The sequence below is a fragment of the Hesperophylax consimilis genome, chromosome 30 (genome assembly GCF_061612785.1).
Source record: "Hesperophylax consimilis isolate HC1 chromosome 30, BYU_Hcon_1.0, whole genome shotgun sequence".
Lineage (NCBI taxonomy): Eukaryota > Metazoa > Arthropoda > Insecta > Trichoptera > Limnephilidae > Hesperophylax > Hesperophylax consimilis.
Genome location: NC_142865.1, coordinates 9,555,762 through 9,579,368, shown reverse-complemented (window position 1 = coordinate 9,579,368; position 23,607 = coordinate 9,555,762). Strand labels below are relative to the sequence as shown.

General features: G+C 33.6%; 1 protein-coding gene across 1 annotated transcript in view; it reads left to right on the top strand.

The window, feature by feature from the left end:
- Positions 1 to 23,607, top strand: part of LOC149409604 (uncharacterized) — a 174,164-nt gene that overhangs the window by 73,591 nt on the left and 76,966 nt on the right. The window contains exons 2-3 of the mRNA XM_089649682.1: positions 5,628 to 7,355; positions 15,978 to 16,129. Of these exons, the coding sequence (XP_089505808.1) occupies positions 5,628 to 7,355; positions 15,978 to 16,129 (1,880 nt within the window). The remainder of the gene's footprint in view (positions 1 to 5,627; positions 7,356 to 15,977; positions 16,130 to 23,607) is intronic.

The window sequence follows — 23,607 nt, the reverse complement described above, 5'->3', positions numbered from 1 at the left end:
TAAGGATTTAAAATCAGGAAAGGTTTTGCAAAGAAAGCCAAAAATCTTTAAAGCCTTAAAGTTTTCATCTAATATTACGCTCAAGTCACGAATTTTTGACACTGGAATTGATTTAATATTATGTAATATATATTCATGTAAGATATTATAATAAGTTTAGGAAAATCGTATTACTTGAAATTTCTGAATGTTCAAAAATAAAGCATTTCGTTCACACCATTGATGAAGTTGATCTAAGTTAGTCTGTAATATTTGGCAATCGTAAACATTTCATATTATTTTATATATTTCTAAGTCATCAGCAAATAGTAGGACTCCTACATCTTTAAATTGGTCAACGATATCATTTATGAATAATAAAAAAAATATTGGGCCGAGGTGGAACCTTTGAGGAACCCCGCTTGTGGCCTCAAATACATAAGATTGTACAGCATTAATCTTTTCATTAAGCACCCTATTGCTAAGGTAACTAACTTTACTAACAATCCAGCTCAATAATTTACCTTTGATGCCCAATAATCGGGGTCGAGTGATTAGACAGATCAACAGACAATAATAATATCGCTGCCTACATTGGAGGGGACCCACCCTTTCCCAACGGCTGTGTGAGGAAACTGATTGTTTAACCTCCTTAGCCGCACACGTCAGGACTCTAATTTTTTTTTGTAAAAAGAAGCTAAATTTATTTTATAACGATTCTAGACCCTCCAATGTCCCTGCATGCTGCATGCATGATTGTTAGTACGAAATAATGTATGCATACTTACATTAATAGTAACACAAGATAAGAACACATCTGAAATGTGTTCGCCTGGTGGTTTGGCATCTAAAATTAAATAATAAAGAAGGAGAACAATATTTACAAGTGGAAGTATGATTGAAACATAAAAATATACAAGTCGCGTATCGAGGGCAGTTTACCCCACTATCATGGGGCAGTCCCGGCAAGAATGAGCGTAGCAAGCGGCCTGGCCACAACGATCCCAAGCACCCGCGTCCCTTAGCCAGTTTTCCGAGAGTACCCTCGAAGAACGTCACAGCGGTGCTGCCAAGGTCTATTATCTATGTGAGGATATTGTGTCAGCGCTTTAATAGCAGCAGACACATGACAGCGCTTTATTTGCAGCAGAAACATACCTTAACGGATGACGAACCTCGTGCTGGTACTGTTGGTGGACGCGGAGGACTCTCTCCCTGCAACAGCTTGTCCAGTTTCTTCACCACCTAGGATTCTTGCTGCAGAGTCTCCATTTTCTATCATCGTCGAACGTCACAGCGGTGCTGCCAAGGTCTGTTATCTATGTGAGGATATTGTGTCAACGCTTTATTAGCAGCAGACACATGACAGCGCTTTATTTGCAGCAGAAACATACCTGAACGGATGACGAACCTCGTGCTGGTACTGTTGGTGGACGCGGAGGACTCTCTCCCTGCAGCAGCTGGTCCAGCCTCTTCACCATCTAGGATTCTTGCTGCAGAGTCTCCATCTTCTGTCTTCATGTCACCTGTTCCTGTTCTTCATTTTACTTCACTTTATTTTGGTAATATTTATATTTTTTGTAATACCTGCATCAACTGTAAAGCGCCCCTGAGGTGATAACTCACAAAAGCGGCGATATAAAAATTGTCCAATATTATTATTATTATTATTATAAGAAATGTAAATGGGGGGGGGGATACTCCCAAAGACCCTAGGGAATGAAGTGAGCCTCAGGTCACCGGAGGCAGGACGGAAGGGGACCGGGCTCGCGCAAACATATCGCTACCTACAGTAGTGATGTGTCAAGCTTGACAATAGTGATATGACAGTGTTAAAAAATTAAAGGAATTAACAGAATAGTGGCAACGATTGCAGGGCTGTCAATTAAGTTATTAATGACTCTATAAAAACAAAAGCGGTAATATTACCTTCAGCCATTAGTGCTTACTTTCCACTCTCAACAGCCGCATGTGTCAGGTTTGCGTGTGAGGTGACAGTGTCCTGTTAATAGCCCTACACTGGCTCCCTCGGTGAGTTTCAATCCATATTGAGTATTTAACGTTTCGACTACACCATTTCTTTCCTTATCTGCTTCTCTGTTTATCCTAGAGCCAGATAACTCAAACAATGGCCAATAAAAACCATTATATTTCCCAATAAACATCAATGATTGGTCACATTGAACGAGGAAGTTATTATGAATATTTTCTTTGTGATGAAATATAATTCATTTTTACAAACGCCGCGCTGTGGATATAAAATTTTTCGAATCATGGTGAATTAGATGCAAATCATTTTAAAGTGCGCACGTTTGAATGTATTTGTGCAAGCCGATATTGGTTCAAGTTGGTCGGAAATGGTTTGGAACACTGCTAGCAGTCCCCTCTTACCCCGAATTAGTCCTACGATACAGTACACCACTACACAAGCAAGAATCTCTTAAAAATGATTCTACTGAAGCAGTTACTACCCGCCTCGCCCGAGTTTCAACACTTGATTATTTTTCTTATTGAATAATAATTTATTGAAGTGGTACATAGGGTTGAGTATGGTTTTTCTGGGAATCATATTATTAAAGCATGGTGTTTGACTTTTGAGCCAACGTTTCGGATGGCCTTGCAGTGTTCACGATCAGCGCAGATATTATCATTTAATTGTTATTTTAAAGAAGCATACCTTATGATGAAAATGACGTTTCGAGCAGAAGATAGTTGCGTAATCTAGACATTCTGATTAAAAAATGCTGCGCAAATTTCATGGTACCAGAGCTCACCATTCTGAGCGTTTTGCTGCTTTCTACCTACATCTGAATATTTATGCATCTTATGATCCAGGAACTTCCAAAAATTAAAGAAAACGTTTCCAATGTACCTATATTATTTAAGGCGATGCACTACGTCGTCTAATATTTTGAATTGAGCCGCTATCAATAACACACCTTACGTAGATGGCGATAAGGCTTAAATTCCCGCTTAACACCATCCACCTGTTGTGATTTATGCAAGAAAAAAACATGGCCAAAAAGTGCATTTTATTTTATTTTGTGGATGTCCAGGGACAAATATTTGAATGTTTTTCGATCATTTTATAAATAACTTAATTTGCCACATTATACAATAAAACCATAACCTAAAATGGGTTCGCAAGTAGGAGATTTTGAAATTTAAAACAGTTTTCATAGGCCTTATACATTATTTTTTTCGGGGCTTATAAAAAGAATTATCTAAAAAATACTCGATTATTTCAGAGGCCAGGATGTATTCTACTCGCAGTATTTAATTAAAGCATCTGAAACATTTCTAGGCGACCAAATTTTCAAACCAAAAACACATGATTTAACATTACTACATAGTGCATCGCCTTAATCGATTTTTTTAAATGGAAATTTTTCAAATGTTTTCTTTAATAATCGAAGTTTCGATTACGCCCCTCATTATTATACAAAACCATTCTTCCAACAACCGTGAACGTTTCTTCGTTATTAGTCTCAACTAAATCATATTTTATTTACCCCACGCAATTTCTTCGTGTATTGTTTTCTCCTACTATTTATGATTTACGTAACGTTTGTTTTTTTTCCCTTTTCTATTCGTGGTTACGTGCCTCCTTCACCGCTGCCCACTCCTGCTTCCCGAATCCGTGGAATAAATTAAATTAATATTTTTATTATGAATTGTTTGTGTTTTAAATTAACATTTCTTGCACTCAATGTATGGACACACTGGTTCCACGTACGCAAAGTATGCAATACTACACAGACCGACGTGTACACTTATCCTGCGCATGCAACACAAATTTGTTTCGCATTATTCGATGGATTTTACGTTATAAAATCACTTCGCAACGTCTTGCTAAAGCTATTAGTGGTTTATCTCTCATTTTAACAACAAAAAGAGCAATAATAATAATAAAAAAATAATGCTTCTCTGGAAGGGTAGTATTAAATATTTTCATTGTAATTGTAAACCTTATTACTTATATGTACTTTTCTAGCGTCATTGATCCCTTCGGCACCGGTGCGTAGTCGGGATACACGCCAAACGCGCGCCCAACATTTGTACACGGTTGACATTTGTCACATGAGAACGGGTCGCTTCTACGATTCGTTCTTAAGTTCAACAGCTCAGCTGTAGAACGAACTGCCGGCCTCTGTGTTTCCTCCCTCCTACAACATGGGACTCTTCAAGACCCATGTTCACTCCTTCCTCTCCACAAAAAGACCCTCCACACAGCATCCCCAAAGATGACATAGGCCCTGAGGGAAATCATTTTCTTCAGGGCCTCCTGTGTGGAGTTAATATAAAAAAATGGATTGTAAGTTGTCCTGGGGGATAATTACATCATCAGAACTTCTTTGGTGCCTTGATCCTCTTCCTGATCCATCTTCAACAGAACTCCTGTTATACGCTGCTTCAAATCCACAAAGATCTGTATAGGAAGTCACACCATGCCATGGTTCGTGTAGAGAGCAATAGGCAAAATACAATGGGTCGCTTATGCACTCCGTTAATGCACACCAGTTTTGCACAACACTATTACACTTACACTGGAGTGGTGTGGTTTAATTAACTAACTACAGAGATAAGGTTAGAACAGGACTATAATAAATTTAAAAATAAAATAAACACTACCTTAAATAATTTAGCGAATTAGAATGACGATGACATCTCACAATATTATTGTATATATTATTATACATATAAAAAAAAAACAAAAATCTCTTCAATTTATATGTTTTTATGATTTTTTTTCCTCTTTTTACATATGTATGTTTTTATTTTTTTACCTTTACACACGAGTGTTAGACTCTTGTAAAGGTAAACATGTTAATTTTTATTAGAAATATGTTCTTACTATGTAAATTAAAAAAAATAAAAATGTACATTACATCTATTATTATGTTTATATTATTTAAAATACAAGTTAGCAACTTCTCATATTATTTTTTTTTTACTTTTCATATTATTTATAAAGTGCAATAAGTAAAAGTCAATACACTAGACTAAACATGAATCGCTTCTAATAAATATGCCTATTTCTGACTGTCCTAAGACAGGTATTCTCCTAGTTGGACAGCCAAAGATCATTGTAATATGTAATATGTCATTTTTTTTTTTAAATAATAAATAAATAAATCTGATTTAACGCCCATTAACCTAGGCTAACATCATGTATTAATGCGTTGCTTACGTTGCGTACGTGGGCCCAATGTATCCTTACCTTTATTAATGCTCTTTTTCAAATTCTTGAATTGATAAAGAGTTAGCCCTGAATATTCTGCAACATAAACATATGGAAACAGGAACAGACCCTCGTGTTATTTATTTTAAACGAATTCAATATAAAAACAGTTGTATTAATAGACATCAAATAGTACATACTTAACATTAAATGACACTAAGAAACCAATAAAATATGTAAACATTTTTTGATAAGATTTAATAGACCAAATAGACTAGATGACAAATATTAGTATACTTAAGCATGTTATGTGCTTATTGTACTATAGGCAAATATTGTATATTATAAGCAAATAAATTAATGCTTACATTACCGTGACCGCATCAAATATTATCTCATACCCCTAGAATTTCTGACTCAAATGCTTTTCAATATTTTAATTGTTTTATTTTTATTTTGATTGCAGGAAGCACAACTGACCTCACCCCAACGCTTATAGGAATCTACGACTCGTTTCTGGAACCTCCGTTACAGCCCATAGACCCCAGCACCTTCCCAGCCACCAAAGACGTTAAACACCCTGCAAAAAGGGATGAAGTCAAACGAAAAATGGCACCTCCTATCTCTAACTCACCTTCAAAAGACCCCAGACTGATAGCAGGAGGAGTTAAACTTCCAGGCCTATCAAAAGAGGAATCCATCAAAGAAACAACACAACCACAATATGTTACTCGTAATAAGGAAACCGCAAACACGAAGATGAGTTATGTTAGTCGTTTCAAAAGCTTCGCTCTCAGGAAAAACAATTCCAACGAGCTCCATGAAGAGGCAGTGCAATATGAAGAAGTGATCAGTTCTAACAGTGGTGCTAGCAAGACTCAAGCTCAGTTGAGACTTGGTGAAAATGTTGTTGAAAAAGATGTAAGGGTTGCCGAAAGTGAGAGTGAAAGAGTGAATGTGATATCAAAGTTGAACAGTGAAGTGATTGCTAAAGTGGAAGCCAGCCGAAAAAACTGGCTGGAGAAGAGTGTCAATAGTTCTAATAGTTTTGATAATCTTTCGCCTAATGTGAAGAGAATGCTTAATAGTGCAGGAGGGGACAGTCCTGTTCCGAAATCTTCAATCGTACAGCCAAAAAAATCCGGTTTAGCTACTGTCGGAAGATCCTCATATAAATCAAGACAGTCCAACATTCCTCTGATGGGAGCTACATCTAAGATCACGCAGTCAGGAGTTGAAATTGTTTCTACGGCAGACTACGAGAGACCAAGCGAGCTTACAGCGAGTTTGACTAGGATTAATGTTAGGTCAAATCTTCCTACCACACCTGGCAGTAGTTCCAATGGATCTTTCGTCTCCCCAATTAAATCAAATCTGATGAACAGAGTTACAAATGAGTGGTCTTCTGCAACGAACGTTTCCAGTTTTTCTCCTGAGAAAAAGCAGAAAAAGTCTGCTAGCTCCGACATTGAAGACATTTACGATGTTCCATTGAATTCTTCGGCTATCTACGATGTCCCTAAAAGCAACAAAAAGGCAGCCATCATTGTTGAAACAAAGACAACAGAAGATGTTCAAAACACAACGAAAAGAAAATTAATGGACCTTGATGTCAATGATTCAAAAGATTCAGACGATTTTGTATTGTTAGAATCTCCAGAAAAGTTTAATAACGACTTCGTTATGATAGAGTCACCAGAAAAGATGGCTAAACCACTAATTATCGAAGAAGAAATAAAGGTGACACATGATAAAATCAGTCCTTCAAAACCTGCAGCTCTGAACATAGCCCTTGCTTTGCGCAGCTTGGGCGATACTCCTGATCAAAAACCGATAGATTTTAAAAATAGTCGAAATCCAGGAGTTGTTACACAACACCCTAACACCTCTATGCTTTATGCTCAGGGTTGTGGCAGTGTTGTAAACCTTAAAACACAAAATAACGATGAAGGAAGACTCAATAATCTTACAAATCTGACCAATGTGGCAAGACCTTTGTCTATGAGTTCCATAGCTTCTTCTAGTTCCACGTCTAGTAGTGGAGTTCAGAACAAGGGGGTGAACTCGGCCTATTTGGCTTCTATAGAAAGTTTGGACGACCATAGCGATGTTGACAACAGCGTGAGCTTTGCGAAGAACGCAAGACTCGCGCAGGCCGCTGAAGCAAAGATGGCGAGGGACGCAAAAGATGGAGGTAGGTTTTAAAGATATATTATTATTTAGTTCATTCTTGTAGTTAGATTTTAACTCCTAGAACCTCTGATATTTTGCACTGCATTTCTCTGCGAATTGTCAAAATGCTGATAGCGTGGGAAATATTTTCGCATTCGATTCCAGATAAATTCGTTGTTTTTGAACGTCTTTCAATACAATATACCATTTTTAAAATAAGATGATATACTCTTTCAGATTGTAGTATTATAAACTACACATGTTTTTAAAAATATAATCAAATTCTTAAACGCAAAAATCGTATAAATTGACCGATGATTTTTATTATGTTAACTGTAATTACCACTTTACACGAAACTAAAAGACAAAGTTATTATATAAGTTACTAGCTTACGTGTACCCGGGGTTGCTGGGGGTTATCCTTAGGAGATAGATCTATCCCGGTCTTAATGTAGGCTTTTTAAAGATATGCAATTCTGTAGTACATTATTTTGACATATCTCATAAGGTTTAGCCAGCGTTAACAATGTAAGCGCCCAAAATTTTTTTTTTAATGCGTCGACCTGTCTATGCTTCCCATAAATACAGTATACATGTATTATACATAAAAATCTTCCGGAAGAAATCCTCTAAATGATAGTGAAAACCCTATCAAAATCCGTTGCGTAGTTTAGAAGAACTAAGCGCACAAACAGACAGAAGCAGATAGCGACTTTATTTTATACTATTTAGAGAAGTTATTAGTTGACGCGAGATAGACATATCTCATAAGGTTTAGTTTTACGACTTGATTACAAAACATCCACTTTTCTCTACTTTCTATAAGTATAATATAAATGTATTATATATATTAACCTTCCGGAAGAAATTAAATCAAATTAATGATAATGAAAACCCTATCAAAATCCGTGGTATAGTTTACAAGAACTAAGCACACAAGCAGAGAGACGCGGATAGCGACTTAATTTTATACTATTTAGAAATATTTGAGATAAAGCTTTGGTTTATCCAAAGTATATTTTTAGTATTCGTAATGTAAACAGATTCGTAGTAAAGATTAGTTCAAAATATTGATTTAGCTGATAGCTTGCTGACTCTATCTTATGTCTATAAAGTCGGATAACATAATATTCATAGCTAATCTAATCGTGAATAGTAATTTTATTTACCTGCCTATTCATTCATGAAATTTTTCGCTATTCACATGTCTGTTGTTATTAATTATATAATCCCGCTAATAGTTTGTTGCTATTTATATTCATGTTTAAATCTTAAGGCGTTTGCAACCACGTCGTGGAACTTTCGGAATCTTGTCGCTAACAATTGCAATTCCCGCTTAAGTTGCTAAATCACTATTTTCAATTAATCTTTGTAACGGTGACCGGTTAAATCATCAAAATGATAATTCATCACATCTTTAAAAGTTATATAAAGTCATGGAAAGTGATGAAACAAAAACTTTATTAACTAGTTAGGTTAGGTTATGTTTATTTTTTTTTAATCGTTTCTAATGACTTTATATCACTTTTTAAAAGTGTATTGAATTTTCACTGTGTTGAGTTATAATGGAACCCTTTGTAACGAATTGGTTTACATTAAATACCAATGCTTTAGATAAAATGAAGCTTTTCCTATCGTTTCGCTTGAGTGGGATACAAATTAAATTTAATTTTTTAAATTTAAATTTATTATTATATATTTTTAATTTTAAATGTATAATTTTTCTCTTTAAATGTATTATGTAGTTTATATTTTCATATTATAAAATGAAGGCCTCAGCACGGGCAAGCCACCCAGTGAGGCCTACATTACTGGAAAAATTGAATTGTAAAAAATTTGTACATAAAAAAAATAAAAAAAATAGTCAATAAAAAATATGAATGGAAAAAAAAAATTATATAGAAATTTATGAACGCATAAAGGAAACAACTTAGAAAAATACAATATTATCTGTGACAGTTTCCCATTTTCAGTTTTTAAATGTAAACTGCATGTAGGCATTAAAATCGCTTTACAAACGGAGTCTGGAAACGTTCGATTTCAAGAACAAAACTGGTTTTTATTTATTTTGTAAATAATTTTATAAGAAAGCAAAATGTTTGATCAAGTGAAACTGTTACAGATAATCTTACCTATAATACTGTGTTGTTTAAAAGCTGGTTCCTTCACGCGTTAATAAATTTATATTGAAAAAAAAACATTTTTTTAGTAGTTTATATTTTTATTGAGTAATTTATTTTTTTATTTGTATTCTTCTCAAGCGAAGCGATAGGAAAACTTTCAATTTATCCAAAGCATATTTTTTGGTATTCATAATGTACACCAATTCGTTATAAAGATTAATCAAAATAGTGATTTGGCATTTCGCCTTAAGCCCCTGCATCCCCAATTTCTACCGATTGATAATATATTTCTCTGTAACTCTTTAAGTTTTAAGTTCCAAAAAAATACGTGTTATTTTTTAAGATAATATCTATACATTTGTTATGCCCAAACGTTAATTATATAAAATTCCCTCGATAGAAAAAAAATCGCACAGTAAGCTCCGAAAATTATTAAAAACTTGTTTTGTTCCGTTATTTAATATGCAATATATATATATATGAAAAAAATCACAGTGTATCTTTAAATGCAACTAAAGCATTTGTCGAGAGATTTTTGTCGTGTTATATTACATAATTTCACCATTTTCGCTGAATTGTTATAGATTTTTTTTTAAATATTAGCGCATTCGTATTTATCATATCTCCCTTTCAAACCATCTTTGAACGCTTACTACGGGGCCTATAGGTTTTTACTGGCGCCAGACGACGTTTAGTTCAGGGCCTACGCTGTTTGTTCACACCGATAGTGAATCAAATTGGCTGAAATACGTTAATAATAATAATAATAATATTTGGCTGATTTTTATAGCGCTGTTTTAGTGCAAAATCACCTCAAGGGCGCTTTACAAATATATATATTTAACACCCGCCAATACAGTTCAACACTGCACAAGAAAACTCTTCAAATGATTATTCTGTACGTGCTCTTAAAAATGTTATTATTACGTTCTCTTTTAATGGACTTCTGTTTTACAAGCTGCGTAAATAAACACCATACCATTATTATTCATCATCTAGACATTAATGCAGTCGATATTGGTTTAAAATCCAATAGATTAAAGAGAGTAAAACTAGTCGTTCGGTGAACGGTAGAACTCGCGTCCAAACAAAGTTTGTTTCTGATTTTCTCTTGTAAAATACCTACCTACTTAATAATAAATCATTAATTCTTTTAATAATAATAATAATAATAATAATACTTGGATGACTTGTATAGCGCCGTTTTTGTGCAAAAACACCTCAAGGGCGCTGTACAAACTTATAATACATTTCTACAGTGATCTATGTTATTACTTAACTATTTATTTTATTTCTTTCAAACTGTTGCCTTTACGCCCAGCCAAAAAAAGCATGTTTGTCCAATAGATGGCGCTGTTTTACCTGTCACAGGTGACATCTACATAATATAGGTATATAAAAACACACGTGAATTCGAATGCAACGTTTTGTCAAAATTTCAAAGCAATCGATGAAGAACTCTCGGATATTTAAGATTTTGAACAAAGGAACATTTACATTTTTGTTTATATAAGGTAATGTACAATTTGTCCAAAGAAATGTCACTGACAATTATTTTTTTTTAACGTTCTTCATGTATGTACCATAATATTGATTATTCAGATTTGACAGCTCATAGTAGGAAGTAGGAATCACGGTCATGCGAACTCTGGTGTGATAAAATGGTAGTATCCAACAAGACTGCCGATTCTTGCCATCTTGAACCGAAACCGCAACGTAATAAACAAGTTTTCAGACAGATGCAAATGCCACATGGTCGAGTCAAAACAGGAATACGCTTAGTCAACTATAATGAACATATTGGACCACTTTTTATATTTTGTGAGGCTGGAGGTTGTTCAGAGGGAAAAGAGTTGGGGAAGAGGAAGGTGGGGAAGTACCGGGCTATTCAGATCTGGTCACCAAACACGGCTCAAGCCATTTCAACTGAATGGTGGTCTTACACCAGGGCGATACTGAGAATATCTTCCACTCTGGAACGTGCCGCAAGTATACTATATATTATTTTAAATTAATACATTTTGAAATAAAACAAATTAAATAATAAAAATTTACTCTCCGCGAATCGATAAACCCGCAACCTTTGGCTTGCTAGTCGAGAGCTTTACCCTTAGTAATGTATGGCAAATGGTTGTTTAAATAGTTGTGTAAAATTTAAAACACGTTTAGCAAGGGGAATGAAATTTTTAAAACGTATTGAGAGTTACTACGAGTATACAGGGTGTATCGGCACGTACCCGACAAACTTTAACCAGCTATTCCTTAGCATATTTGGAGTAAAAAAATCTTATGTGCACTTTGCTGTCCGGTAACGTTTTTTTTAATAAAAAATTTACTATTCGTATTTTCACCACATGTCACCACTGTTTTATCCTTCGTCAAAGTTTGAAAACCCATCTGGAAAATATTTTATTCGAATTCCGTTGAATAATGCACGTGTGTACCTATATTGGCGCACTTCTACAATCACAACGAAATGGCACGGCACCATTCGTCGCATTTTCAACTATTATTATTTAGTGTGTGCGAAAGAGCGAAGACGCTTTTTGACATACTTGCTTATAACAGCTGTTGAACACGAAACGCAATGCCAATGATAGTGATGTAGTGTGGAAATTTTTTTTTTTTTTGTTTTTAATTGAAAAAACAATGCTACCGGACAGCAAAGTGCCCATAACATTTTTTACTCCAAATGTGCTAAGGAATAGCTGGTTAAAGTTTGTCGGGTTAGTGCCGATACACCCTGTATATTGATACATTAGAAGTATTTTTTATATACCCATATATTTTATAGATTTCACTCGTGACCGGTATAAACATGTTTGTTGGACGTAAAAGCAACACACGCTATTGTTTCTCTAGTTGCACTGAAATACTGAGCCACAGCAACGCGTGACGGGGTACAGCTAGTTTTTTTAATAAAATATTATTTGGTAGTACCTACCTGTGCTGAGGCCCCCTTTTATAATTTTATGTTACAAATTGCATGTAAATAAAATGAATTGTATTGAAATTAAACGAATTTAAATTAAATGATAAGAAATAAAATAAAAGAAACACAATAAAATAAACAGTAATGAAATTAAAATAATTAAGGTAGTTATAAAAACTAAGCCAGATGTATTTAATTATGTATTTGTTCGGTTGTGTATGATCTGTGAACTATATTATAAGTTTTTAATTCTTTTAAGATTTTTTTTTAATACATTCTTTTTGTTCTTAAGGCGATGCACTACGTCGTGTAATATTTTAAATTTAGCCGCTATCAATTCAACAACCCTTACGTAGATGGCGATAAGGTTTAAATTCCCGCTTAATACCATCCGCCTGTTTTGATTTATGCAAGAAAAAAACATGGCCAAAAAGTGCCTTTTATTTTATTTTGTGAATGTTCAGGCATAAATATTTTTTTTTTCGATCATTTTATAAATAACTTAATTTACCACATTATACAATAAAATCATTACCGAAAATGGGTTCGTAAGTAGGAGATTTTGAACTTTAAAGCAGTTTTCATAGGCCTTATACATTATTTTTTTCTGGGCTTATAAAAAGACTTATCTAAAAAATACTCGATCATTTCAAAGGCCAAGATGTATTCTACTCGCAGTATTTAATTAAAGCATCTGAAACATTTCTAGGCGACCAAATTATCAAACCAAAAACACATGATTTTGCATTCTTTGTGTTGAGTTTAATATTGTTAAATGCTTAATGCTTATATTGCCTGGTAATTGTGGTTGTATATTCTATACACGGTATCCGGAAACTAGATGTACAAGCGGCAAACTGGTGAATATATTTTGTGATGCATAACTTTGTTTGATTTGAGTTTTCCTTGTCTAGTAATTTTAAGAGTAAGATATTTTTAAGTCGGCTATATTTACATATCAGTTAAGCCTGTGTAAGACCACGCTATATTGTCTTGGTGTTACCCATTCCAGCATATCGCTCGCCAAACATTCCCATTGAGATTGTATAGCGAGCGATATGCTGAAATAGGTGATAAGTCATGATGCGAATGGCGTAATCTGTCAGCACCATTAATGTATTTTAAAGTACAAACCCGAAAAATCGAATAATCGAAATGTTCAGATCGACATTTTTTTGTGTACCTACGTGATGTACCGCCTGGATCACCAGTTTCCGGGCGTATTGTTGAGTAGATAATATTTTTGCTTTCCTTGACTGCGCCAGTACTGTGCCATTACTATTTACGGAAGGAAAAAAGTCTAATTGTATTTTTACCATGTTTTTGTCTACAATGCATTTTTTAGGAAATATATTAGTTTGCGTTTATTAATCAATTCAAAGTTGTGCATTTCTTTTTTGCAACATAACAACCGATAATAATCTTCGTCAATTAGACGATGCGCGTGCTGAGAGACACGTACACGCTGACACATGTACGCGTCTCGCGTACTTGTGTCAGCGTGTACGTTTACACGGATAAAGTTAATATGAATACTAATCCTCGTCTATTTATTTATTTTTATTCGGGAGACATTTTCAATTATTATGGATATTTCAGGAGACTAATTATTGCTTATAATAATTTGTTATGCATAAAAAACCTTGTTTTAAAACATCAGTTTATCATTATAAAAAAAATAATGATATCTGACAAGTCAAAATATTTCACCAACAAATGTAGATATAATATGTCTCGACGCCATCTAGTGGGAAATTTAGCACTAACAAAGTCTTTCCTACAAAAATAACGTTGGTTGTTTACATGTGAAAAAATATAATAAGCAGAAATTGTTGATTGAAGTACTAGTACATATTGAATTATTTGGCGTTTTGGAAATAAGCCGACGTAGCTCAGTGGACTGGACATCAGAAGGTGCGGGTTCAATTCCCGTCGGCGGCATTTATTTTTACTCGGGAGATATTTTCAATTTGGATGGATATTTCAGGAGACTAATTATTGCTTATACTAATTTGTTATCCTTTGTGCTGTGCATAAAAAACCTTGTCTTATAAACATTGGTTTATCATTATCAAAAAATAATGCATAAAAATCGTTTAGCAAATGTAGTGTAGATGCGGTTGATAAGCGCAAAGTGGTTATTATTTATTTTGCGAATTTTTTTTTAGAAATAAAAAAGTGAATGGTCAGAAATAAACATAGTCATAAAATTATATTTTTCATATTTTGTGTTTGTATGTAGAATTACTTTATGTTTGTGATTACTCTTATGTTTGCTTCACTTAAATGTAAATTGTTAACCTCTATACAGGCTTATACCTAGTGAGGTTGATTTTTATGTGAAAAAAAAACGTGTTTTATGTATAGTGTAGTGAGAAGCAATAAATAAATAGAGAAGCATTGCGGGATCCACTAGTTAGTTTATGAAAAATACTAGCCGATGTGTAGCCGGCATTGTGGGGATTATCCTTAGTTGAGGTGATTTTTCACAAAAACGGCGCTCTACAAATTATCCAATTATTATTATTTTATTATAGACATATACCATCGAGAACTTTTCTGTAGGCCTTTTAAGATATACAATTCCGTAGGACATTATTTAATGTAACTCACTTTAATGAGATTTAGCCAGCGTTAGCATTGTAAATATTTTTTTAGTCCGAAAAGGAAAGTTTTTTACGACATTATTAACTCGATTTTTCTTTACTTTCTATAAATATAATTTGCATGTATTATATATATAAACCTTTCGGAAGAAATTCTCTAAGTGAATATGAAAACCCTATCAAAATCCGTTGCGCAGTTTAGAAGAACTAAGCGGACAAACAGACGTACAGTGAGTTTATTTTATATTATTTAGAGATAGATTATCAATAGGAAAGGTTTCAATTTTATCCAAATCATGTTTTTCGGTATTCATTATATAAACCGAATCGTTGTAAAGATTAAGGCGAAGCTTAATGCCAAATCACTATTTTGATTCATCTTTATAACGAATTGGTGTACATTATGAATACAAAAACATATGCTTTAGATAAATTGAAGGTTTTCCTGTCGCTTCGCTTGAGTAGAATACAAATAAATATATAAATTACTCAATAAAAAAATATAAATGCAAACTACTGAAAAAAAATTTTTTTCAATAGAAATGTATGAACGCATAAAGGAAACAACTTTTTAAAAATACAGTATTATAGCTAAGATTATCTGTGACAGTTTCATTTGATTAACTTTTTTGCTTTCTTATAAAATTATTTACAAAATAAATAAAAACCAGATTTGTGCTTGAAATCGAACGTTTCTAGACTCCGTTTGTCAAGCGATTTTAATGCCTATTACCTTCGATGTAAGGTATACCAAGAATATACACATTTTTGGCTTGTAGCTTCCTCTTAAGCGTAGTGATTTGACTTGAGCTTCGCCTTTACATTAATCCGATGCATGATTAAAATTGCGCTAATCATGATTACAATTTTTTTTAATACGACGGCATAGTCGATTCGACGAAGGTTTATAATTTTGGGTTAAACCAACGTCATTCAGCTTTTGCCTTTTCTGTTTCCTCATTCTTTTTGTTGTTGTTGTCCAGGAATAAACGAAGGATGCATCACACTAGCGCGCGCCTCAACACCCCCAAGACCGCGATACTGCGATCCGAGTATGTCACTACTACAACGGGTCTGCACGGAAATTGTAGACACGGAGGGCATATACGTCGAAGACTTGAGGCAGGTCGTGGAGGTAAGTCTCAACAATTTTTTTAAATTATAAACTAACTGTACCCCGCCACTCGTTGCTGTGGTTCAGTCTGAATTTGCAGATAGAGAAAAAATAGCGGGTGTTTTTTTTTTCGTCCAACAGATGGCGCTGTTTAAAAATACATGTTTGTCTAACAGATGACGCTGTTTTTCATAAAAGCTTGTTTTTACCTGTCACAGGTAACAAAAAAGCATGTTTTTACCTACCACATGTGACATAAATATACGTGTGTATGACGAATATAAGTATATAAAAACGGTGACCGAATAAATCATCAAATTGATAATTCATCATATCTTTAAAAAGTTATACAAAGTCATGGAAAGTGATGAAACAAAAACTTTATTAACTAGGTTAAGCTAATCCGATCATCGTAGTAGAAGAATTTTTATTTTGCTAGAAGAGGACTAATGCTAGAATACGATTGGACCCACGACACATTTGTCTACTCACCTATTAAGTCGAAGCTTAATGCCAAATCACTATTTTGATTAATCTTTATAACGAATTGGTGTACATTATGAATACCAAAAAATATGCTTTAGACAAATTGAAGGTTTTCCTATCGCTTCGCTTGAGTAGAATACAAATAAAAAAATAAATTACTCGATAAAAAATATAAATGCAAACTACTAAAAAAATATTTTTTCACTAGAAATGTAGGAACGCATAAAGGAAACAACTTTAAAAAAATACAGTATTATAGCTATGATTTTCTGTGACAGTTTCACATGATTAAATTTTTTGCTTTCTTATAAAATTATTTACAACATAAATAAAAACCAGTTTTTTGCTTGAAATCGAACGTTTCTATACTCCGTTTGTCAAGCGATTTTAATGCCTATTACCTACGATATAAGGTATACATAGAATATACACATTTTTGTCTTTTAGCTTCCTCTTAATCGTACAAAAAGTGTCATCAATCTATAAAATTGAGTATTTTTTTTGTAAGGAACTGTTAGTAATTACTGAACAAATTAGCAAAAAAATATTCTTGTTGCTTTTTTTTATTGGTAAGGTTTTCACATGCAAGGTCGTTTATCAATTGAATAAAATATGGCTGTAAATCTGGTAAGACGTTTCAATTAACAAAAACATAATTTTGCCAAAAAACAAGTAAGTTATTATGAAAATAGTATTAGTCGATGCACAGCCGGCGATTGGCACATAACCCCTACATCCCCGGGCTTGATAAACATAATATTTTTTTGGAAAATTTAGTTAAGGCGATGCACTACGTCGTATAATATTTTAAATTGAGCCGCTATCAATAACAACCCTTACGTAGATGGCGATAAGGTTTAAATTCCCGCTTAACACCATTCGCTTGTTTTGATGTATGCAAGAAAAAAACATGGCCAAAAATTGCCTTTTATTTTATTTTGTGGATGTTCAGGCATAAATATTTAAATTTTTTTCGATCATTTTACAAATAACTTAATTTGCCACATTATACAATAAAATCATAACCGAAAATGGGTTCGTAAGTAGGAGATTTTGAAGTTTCAAGCGGTTTTCACAGGCCTTTACATTATTTTTTTCTGAGCTTATAAAAAGACTTATCTAAAAAATACTCGATCATTTCAAAGGCCAAGATGTATTCTACTTGCAGTATTTAATTAAAGCATCTGAAACATTTCTAGGCGACCAAATTTTCAAACCAAAAATACATGATTTTGCATTACTACGTATGGCATCGCCTTAAATTTAATTTCACGAAAATTTTCTTCGGTAAACTTGACGTATTCCGCTGCATGCTTTTGCTCTTCAAAAAAAAACCACACTTGATTTGAAGTTCTATATCTTCTTCAATGTATCAGCCGGTGAATACCAGAACATCCTTTGGACAAAGGAGTTTTTCTTATAAAGCTCCATTGCTTTATAATATGCTCGGTGAAAATATTAAAAAACCATTATAGGTTCGTTGAATTGAATCTATTCAAGAAAATGGTAAAAAAATCGATACTGGCTGAGAGTGGTATGTTTGTTGGATTGCCCATGTCGTGGCTTCTCTCATGAATCACCTTAGGAGCCCCATATTCGATGTGATCCATCTGTGTTATGTGAATTACTTATTTGTTTGAATATACAGGGTTTTCCAATAAGAGGTGTTATTTTGATATTCAATCGTAAAAGATCAATGGTTTCGTTGCTTGTGTGGCACGTAGCGCCGTCTTGTTGAAAGTAAACGTTGTCCAGATCAATACCATCCAATTCCGGCCATAAAAAATCATTAATCATCTCTCGATAGCGCAATCCATTCACCGTAACTGTTGCTATAGCCTCATTTTCGAAAAAGTAAGGTCCAATGACTCCGCCGGACTATAAACCGCACCAAACAGTCACACGTTGAGGATAGAGAGGCTTTTCAACAATAACTCTTGGGTTTTCCGAGCCCCAGATGCCACAATTTTGCTTGTTGACGAAGCCACCGAGGTGGAAATGGGTCTCATCACTCAAGATGATTTGCATTTGATTCACTCAAGTGAATTTTGATAATTTCAATTCGTTGTTGAAGCGTGTATCGTTCCATTTTTATTAATGGCGTAGTTTCTACTTATCAAATGTCAAAAAAAAACAGCTTCAAAAGTAACATCTACCGAAATAGCGGACTATTCTAAATAACACCTTTTATTGGAAAACCCTGTAGTTGTAAAGCTGCTCATCTTGACACAGGAATTCCCAAGTGAGATAAGCAGCGGAGGAAAAAAATGCTTTTTAGGATTTAGTTTGGGTTATTTTAATAATTTATTCGTATATCTTAACCTTTTTAACCTGGATTATCAGTCAACTAAATATTCTATGCATCTCAAATTCAAAAACATTTGGTCGTGCCTATTTTTGAATATTTTCTAATTAATACTAAACAGAACTTAGAAATTTGATGATTTTTTGTTAAAGGCATTTTGCTATCAAATTAGAGTCTTGTTAGTTGTTACTGTTTACATTTTGGTCTCGTCTGTGCAGTATGCAGTAGCGTGCATTTCATAATCTCACAGCATCAAGCCAGTCTCCGGTGCAGACCAGATGCATTCACATCATTATAATATGCCCCTTTTGCTCTCAAAGTGACGCGTGGTCACGATTTTCTGACGGAACTCTGTAAATGTTAATGTATTCAAAAATGGATCTAATATTAAAATAGTAAAAAATGTGTAAAATTTATGGAAGTTAAAGTTAAAATTTTGAAGGAGCTTAAATGTGATGTTATTCAATAAAATAAGAATTAAATGATGAATCCGACATTTATTTTTTCTCGGAAGTTTTTCAGTTTATATTTGTGTTTTTTTTAATAATTTGTTATCCTTTGTGCTTTCCATAAAATCTTTGTTTGTAAACATATAATCTTTAATTATTGTACAAGCAATAATTATTCGCCTGAAACACTCATCCACATGACGCCAACGGGACTCGAACCCGTGTCCCTTCGATTTCCGGTCGACAGCTCTGACCACTGAGCTATGGCGGCTTATCTCTTATCCGCGAAATAATTCAATATATACTAGTGTTTCATTCAACAATTACTGCTTGTTACATTTTTTCACCTGAAAACAACCAACTTTATTTTATATGAGAAAGGCATTGTAAGTGCTAACTCTCTCACTAGATGGCGTCGAGACAAATAGTCTACATTTTTAGGTGAAATACTAGAACCCGTGTCCCTCCCGGGTTCGAGTCCCGTTGGCGTCATGTATCTTTTATCAGGAGATTTTTCAATGTGAATGAGTGTTTCAGGCGAATAATTATTGCTTCTAAAATAAGTGTTACCCTTTGTTCTATGCATAAAAAAATCTTGCCTTTAACATTAGTTTACCAAAAAAATAATAATTAATATAATCTTTACCCTTAAATAAAAAATAAAAATATGAATTTAACTCAATTTTATTTTGAAATAATCATAATTGCAACTGATTACCTACTTTAACGCTTGTGTGAATTCAGATAAGCGATTAAGTACACCCACCTTTAATCAGAAAGTTATTTTATTTTTATTAAATTGTAATATTTGTATTCGAAATGTGTATTTTTGTCTAAAATTTTGTATAAACATACTAATTTCGGTATGTAATGCTAAATATTCCTGCGTAGTGAAAAAAATGTTGGCTATTTCTCAAAAATTTGAAATTTTCACAATTGGAACTGATTGTGTGAATTAAGGTAAGCGATACAGTTGGTACCTACATATCATCAGAAAATAATAAAAAAAATTGCAATTTCATATTTGAAAAGTGTATTTCTTTTGTTTAAATGTTTGACAGATAACTTTTTAAAGGTAAATTTTTTATGTCTTTTTCGACTACTTATTTCTAAAAATGTTTTTCGTGCATACTTTATCGCTTGTCCGATTTACTTCACACAACTGATTCAAATTTTGAAAACGACTCGTAACGTAAACATCGAACGTGAAAATTTTCACGCAGGAATAACTTACTCACATCATCACAGACAACCGAAATTAGGATGTGTGATTGTTTAATTATTTATTTGCATCATGAAGCGCCATGAAGTTTTACATCATAGGCTGATTTTTTTGTTATTTAAAACAAATTATTAAACTTCTTTTTAAAAACTGGCCGAGCCTCCCGCCTTTATGAAAGTTCCTTCTAGAAATTTTCACGGAAATAACGCAGACTCCCGTCGCGTCGCTCCGTCTCACTCTCTCCCGCCGTCCCGCCGGCGGGAGAGAGGGGGACGGCGATATCCACCTCGACGGAAACGCCGCGAACCAAAAAGAAAATACATAATGCACTAATTTAAACGTTTAAACTTAGAACAGAGGAGTTCTATTTGACAGATTGAGATGGAGAATGCTGGAGATTTGTTATTTTATTGCATTTTTTTGTAAAAATGACAACTTTATGTAGAGATCAAATTAATAATAATAATATTTTTTATTGCGCTATTTTTCTGAAATATCACTTCAATGACATAAAAGCTAGGTAGTAAAAAATATTTAATTTTGTTAATGTGAATATTGCACAAGCCTGTGGGACTATGATATCCCCAATTCGGGTACGGTGTAAGGATGAAGAGAATCAGTAAATTAGGGAAATGGGAAGTAAATGCCTAATAATTAATGTCCCAAAATTAATTAACACTCTTCTGAAGCATACTGGTCGAATTGAGGCGAAGCTTAATGCCAAATCACTATTTTGATTAATCTTTATAACGAATTGGTGTACATTATGAAAACCAAAAAATATGCTTTAGTTAAATTGAAGGTTTTCCTATCGCTTCGCTTGAGTAGAATACAAATAAAAAAATAAATTACTCAATAAAAAATATAAATGCAAACTACTACAAAAAATTTTTTTGAATAGAAATTTATGAACGCGTAAAGGAAACAACTTTTAAAAAATACAGTTTTATAGCTAAGATTATCTGTGACAGTTTCACTTGATTAACTTTTTTGCTTTCTTATAAAATTATTTACAAATAAGTAAAAAACAGTTTTTTTTGCTTGAAATCGTTTCTAAACTACTTTTGTCAAGCGATTTTAATGCTTATTACCTACGATATAAGGTATACCCATTCACTTGAAGTGAAACAACACAAAACTGCGCTATATAAATGTTATGTTATTATTATTATTATACCAAGAATATACACATTTTTGGCTTGTAGCTTCCTCTTAACTCAGTGGTCGCTTCGCTACCAAGACAGATGTCCTCGCTTCAATTCCCAGATGCAACTGAATCATTTTCTGTTTCATATTTTTCTTTTGAAAGTCGTTAATATTGTCTTCAATGATTACAAATGAATATATTTCTTTAATATTCGTTTAATAAAACATACCATATCCCACCGTGTGAACTGTAAAGTCATATTAGTAACAAACAGTACATCATTAGTATAGGGAATTATCTTGATGAATATGCATTTGATGACGTACTAGAACTGCAGCATCCGGGAACGAGATGCATCTGTAACACATGGGAGATGAGAAGACATGCATGTGGTCCTTATTGATGCATTTTAATAAGGGAAGAAAGCAACTTATGATGTTGAAGAGATTGGTGTTCAAAGGTCGCTAGTTCATCTATCTATATAAATAAAAATGTTTGTTCATCTCCGAAATTTCTTCACCGATTGCTTTGAAATTTTGACACAACGTTGCATTCTAATACTTGTGTTTACATGTATATACACGGTGTCCGGAAACTCGTAGTACAAGCGGGAAACTGGACAATCTACACCACATGAGGAACCCAAAAAAAACATAAAGTTTTTTGATTTGAGCATTTTCACAAAAAAAAAACCAAAAAAAAATATTTTTCGGCTATTTTAGGGTTAAATTTTTTTCTGGTGTTTAGGGTTGAACAACAGATGTTTTAACCCTGCAGAGCAGAAATATTTTATGATTACACCGGATTAAATGAAGGGTGATTTCAAAATAATGCTTCAAATCCGAGTTTCTTCATTTGTTTTACTTTCAAATAGTTTAAATTAGTTGGGTACTTTGATCTTCAGTAATAATTTATAAGAATTTGATTAAAAAAAAAAAAAAAATCAACTTCTAACTCGATTTACTCGATAACGAAAGCTCAAATCAAAAAAAATATACTACAAAATCGACTCCAAATGTGATGTAGATTCACCAGTTTCCCGCTTGTACTACGAGTTTCCGGACACCCTGTATATCATATAGCTGTCACCTGTGACAGGTATAAACATACCTTTTTTTAAACAGCGCCATCTGTGACATAAACTTGTGACAGGTGATGATTTTTTAAACAGCGCCATCTATTGGACGTAAAAGCAACATGCACTATTTTTAAACAGCGCCATCTATTGGACGGAAAAACAACATGCACTATTTTTAAACAGCGCCATCTATGACATAAACCTGTAACAGGTATAAACATGCTTTTTTTAAATAGCGCCAACTATTGGACGTAAAAGCAACATGCACTATTGTTTCTCTATCTGCACAGATAGACTGAGCAACAACGCGTGGCGAGGTACAGCTAGTTATTTATATAACGTATTCATCGTTTTCTAGTTAATTTGTAGAACTCGTTCGTCTCCTACAGCGAAATTGTTTTTTACGAATGTATCATATTAGCTTGTTGAGTTTTAAGAAAATATCTAATAGTAGGTACCTACCGAAGATATAAGCCGTCAGAATGTTGATATTTGCCACAGGCCGAAAAGCGTGTGACATCACTGTACATGTGTGGCAGTATTGCAGCACTGCCATTCGAATTATGTGTAATGAATCGTGATCCGTGTGACGTCACGAGATACCATTGCATTCGTTCTAACCAAATTCACCTTGGAAACTCATAACTAAGTTTACTGTCGTTAATTTTTCTTTAATTGTAATACATTTTTACGACACTCATTGCTTCCTCAATAATTGGAGTATTTTGTGAGGCTGAGGGCGCTGTACAAATATATAATACATTTCTAGAATGATCTATGTTATTACTAACTATATATATACATTACAATAC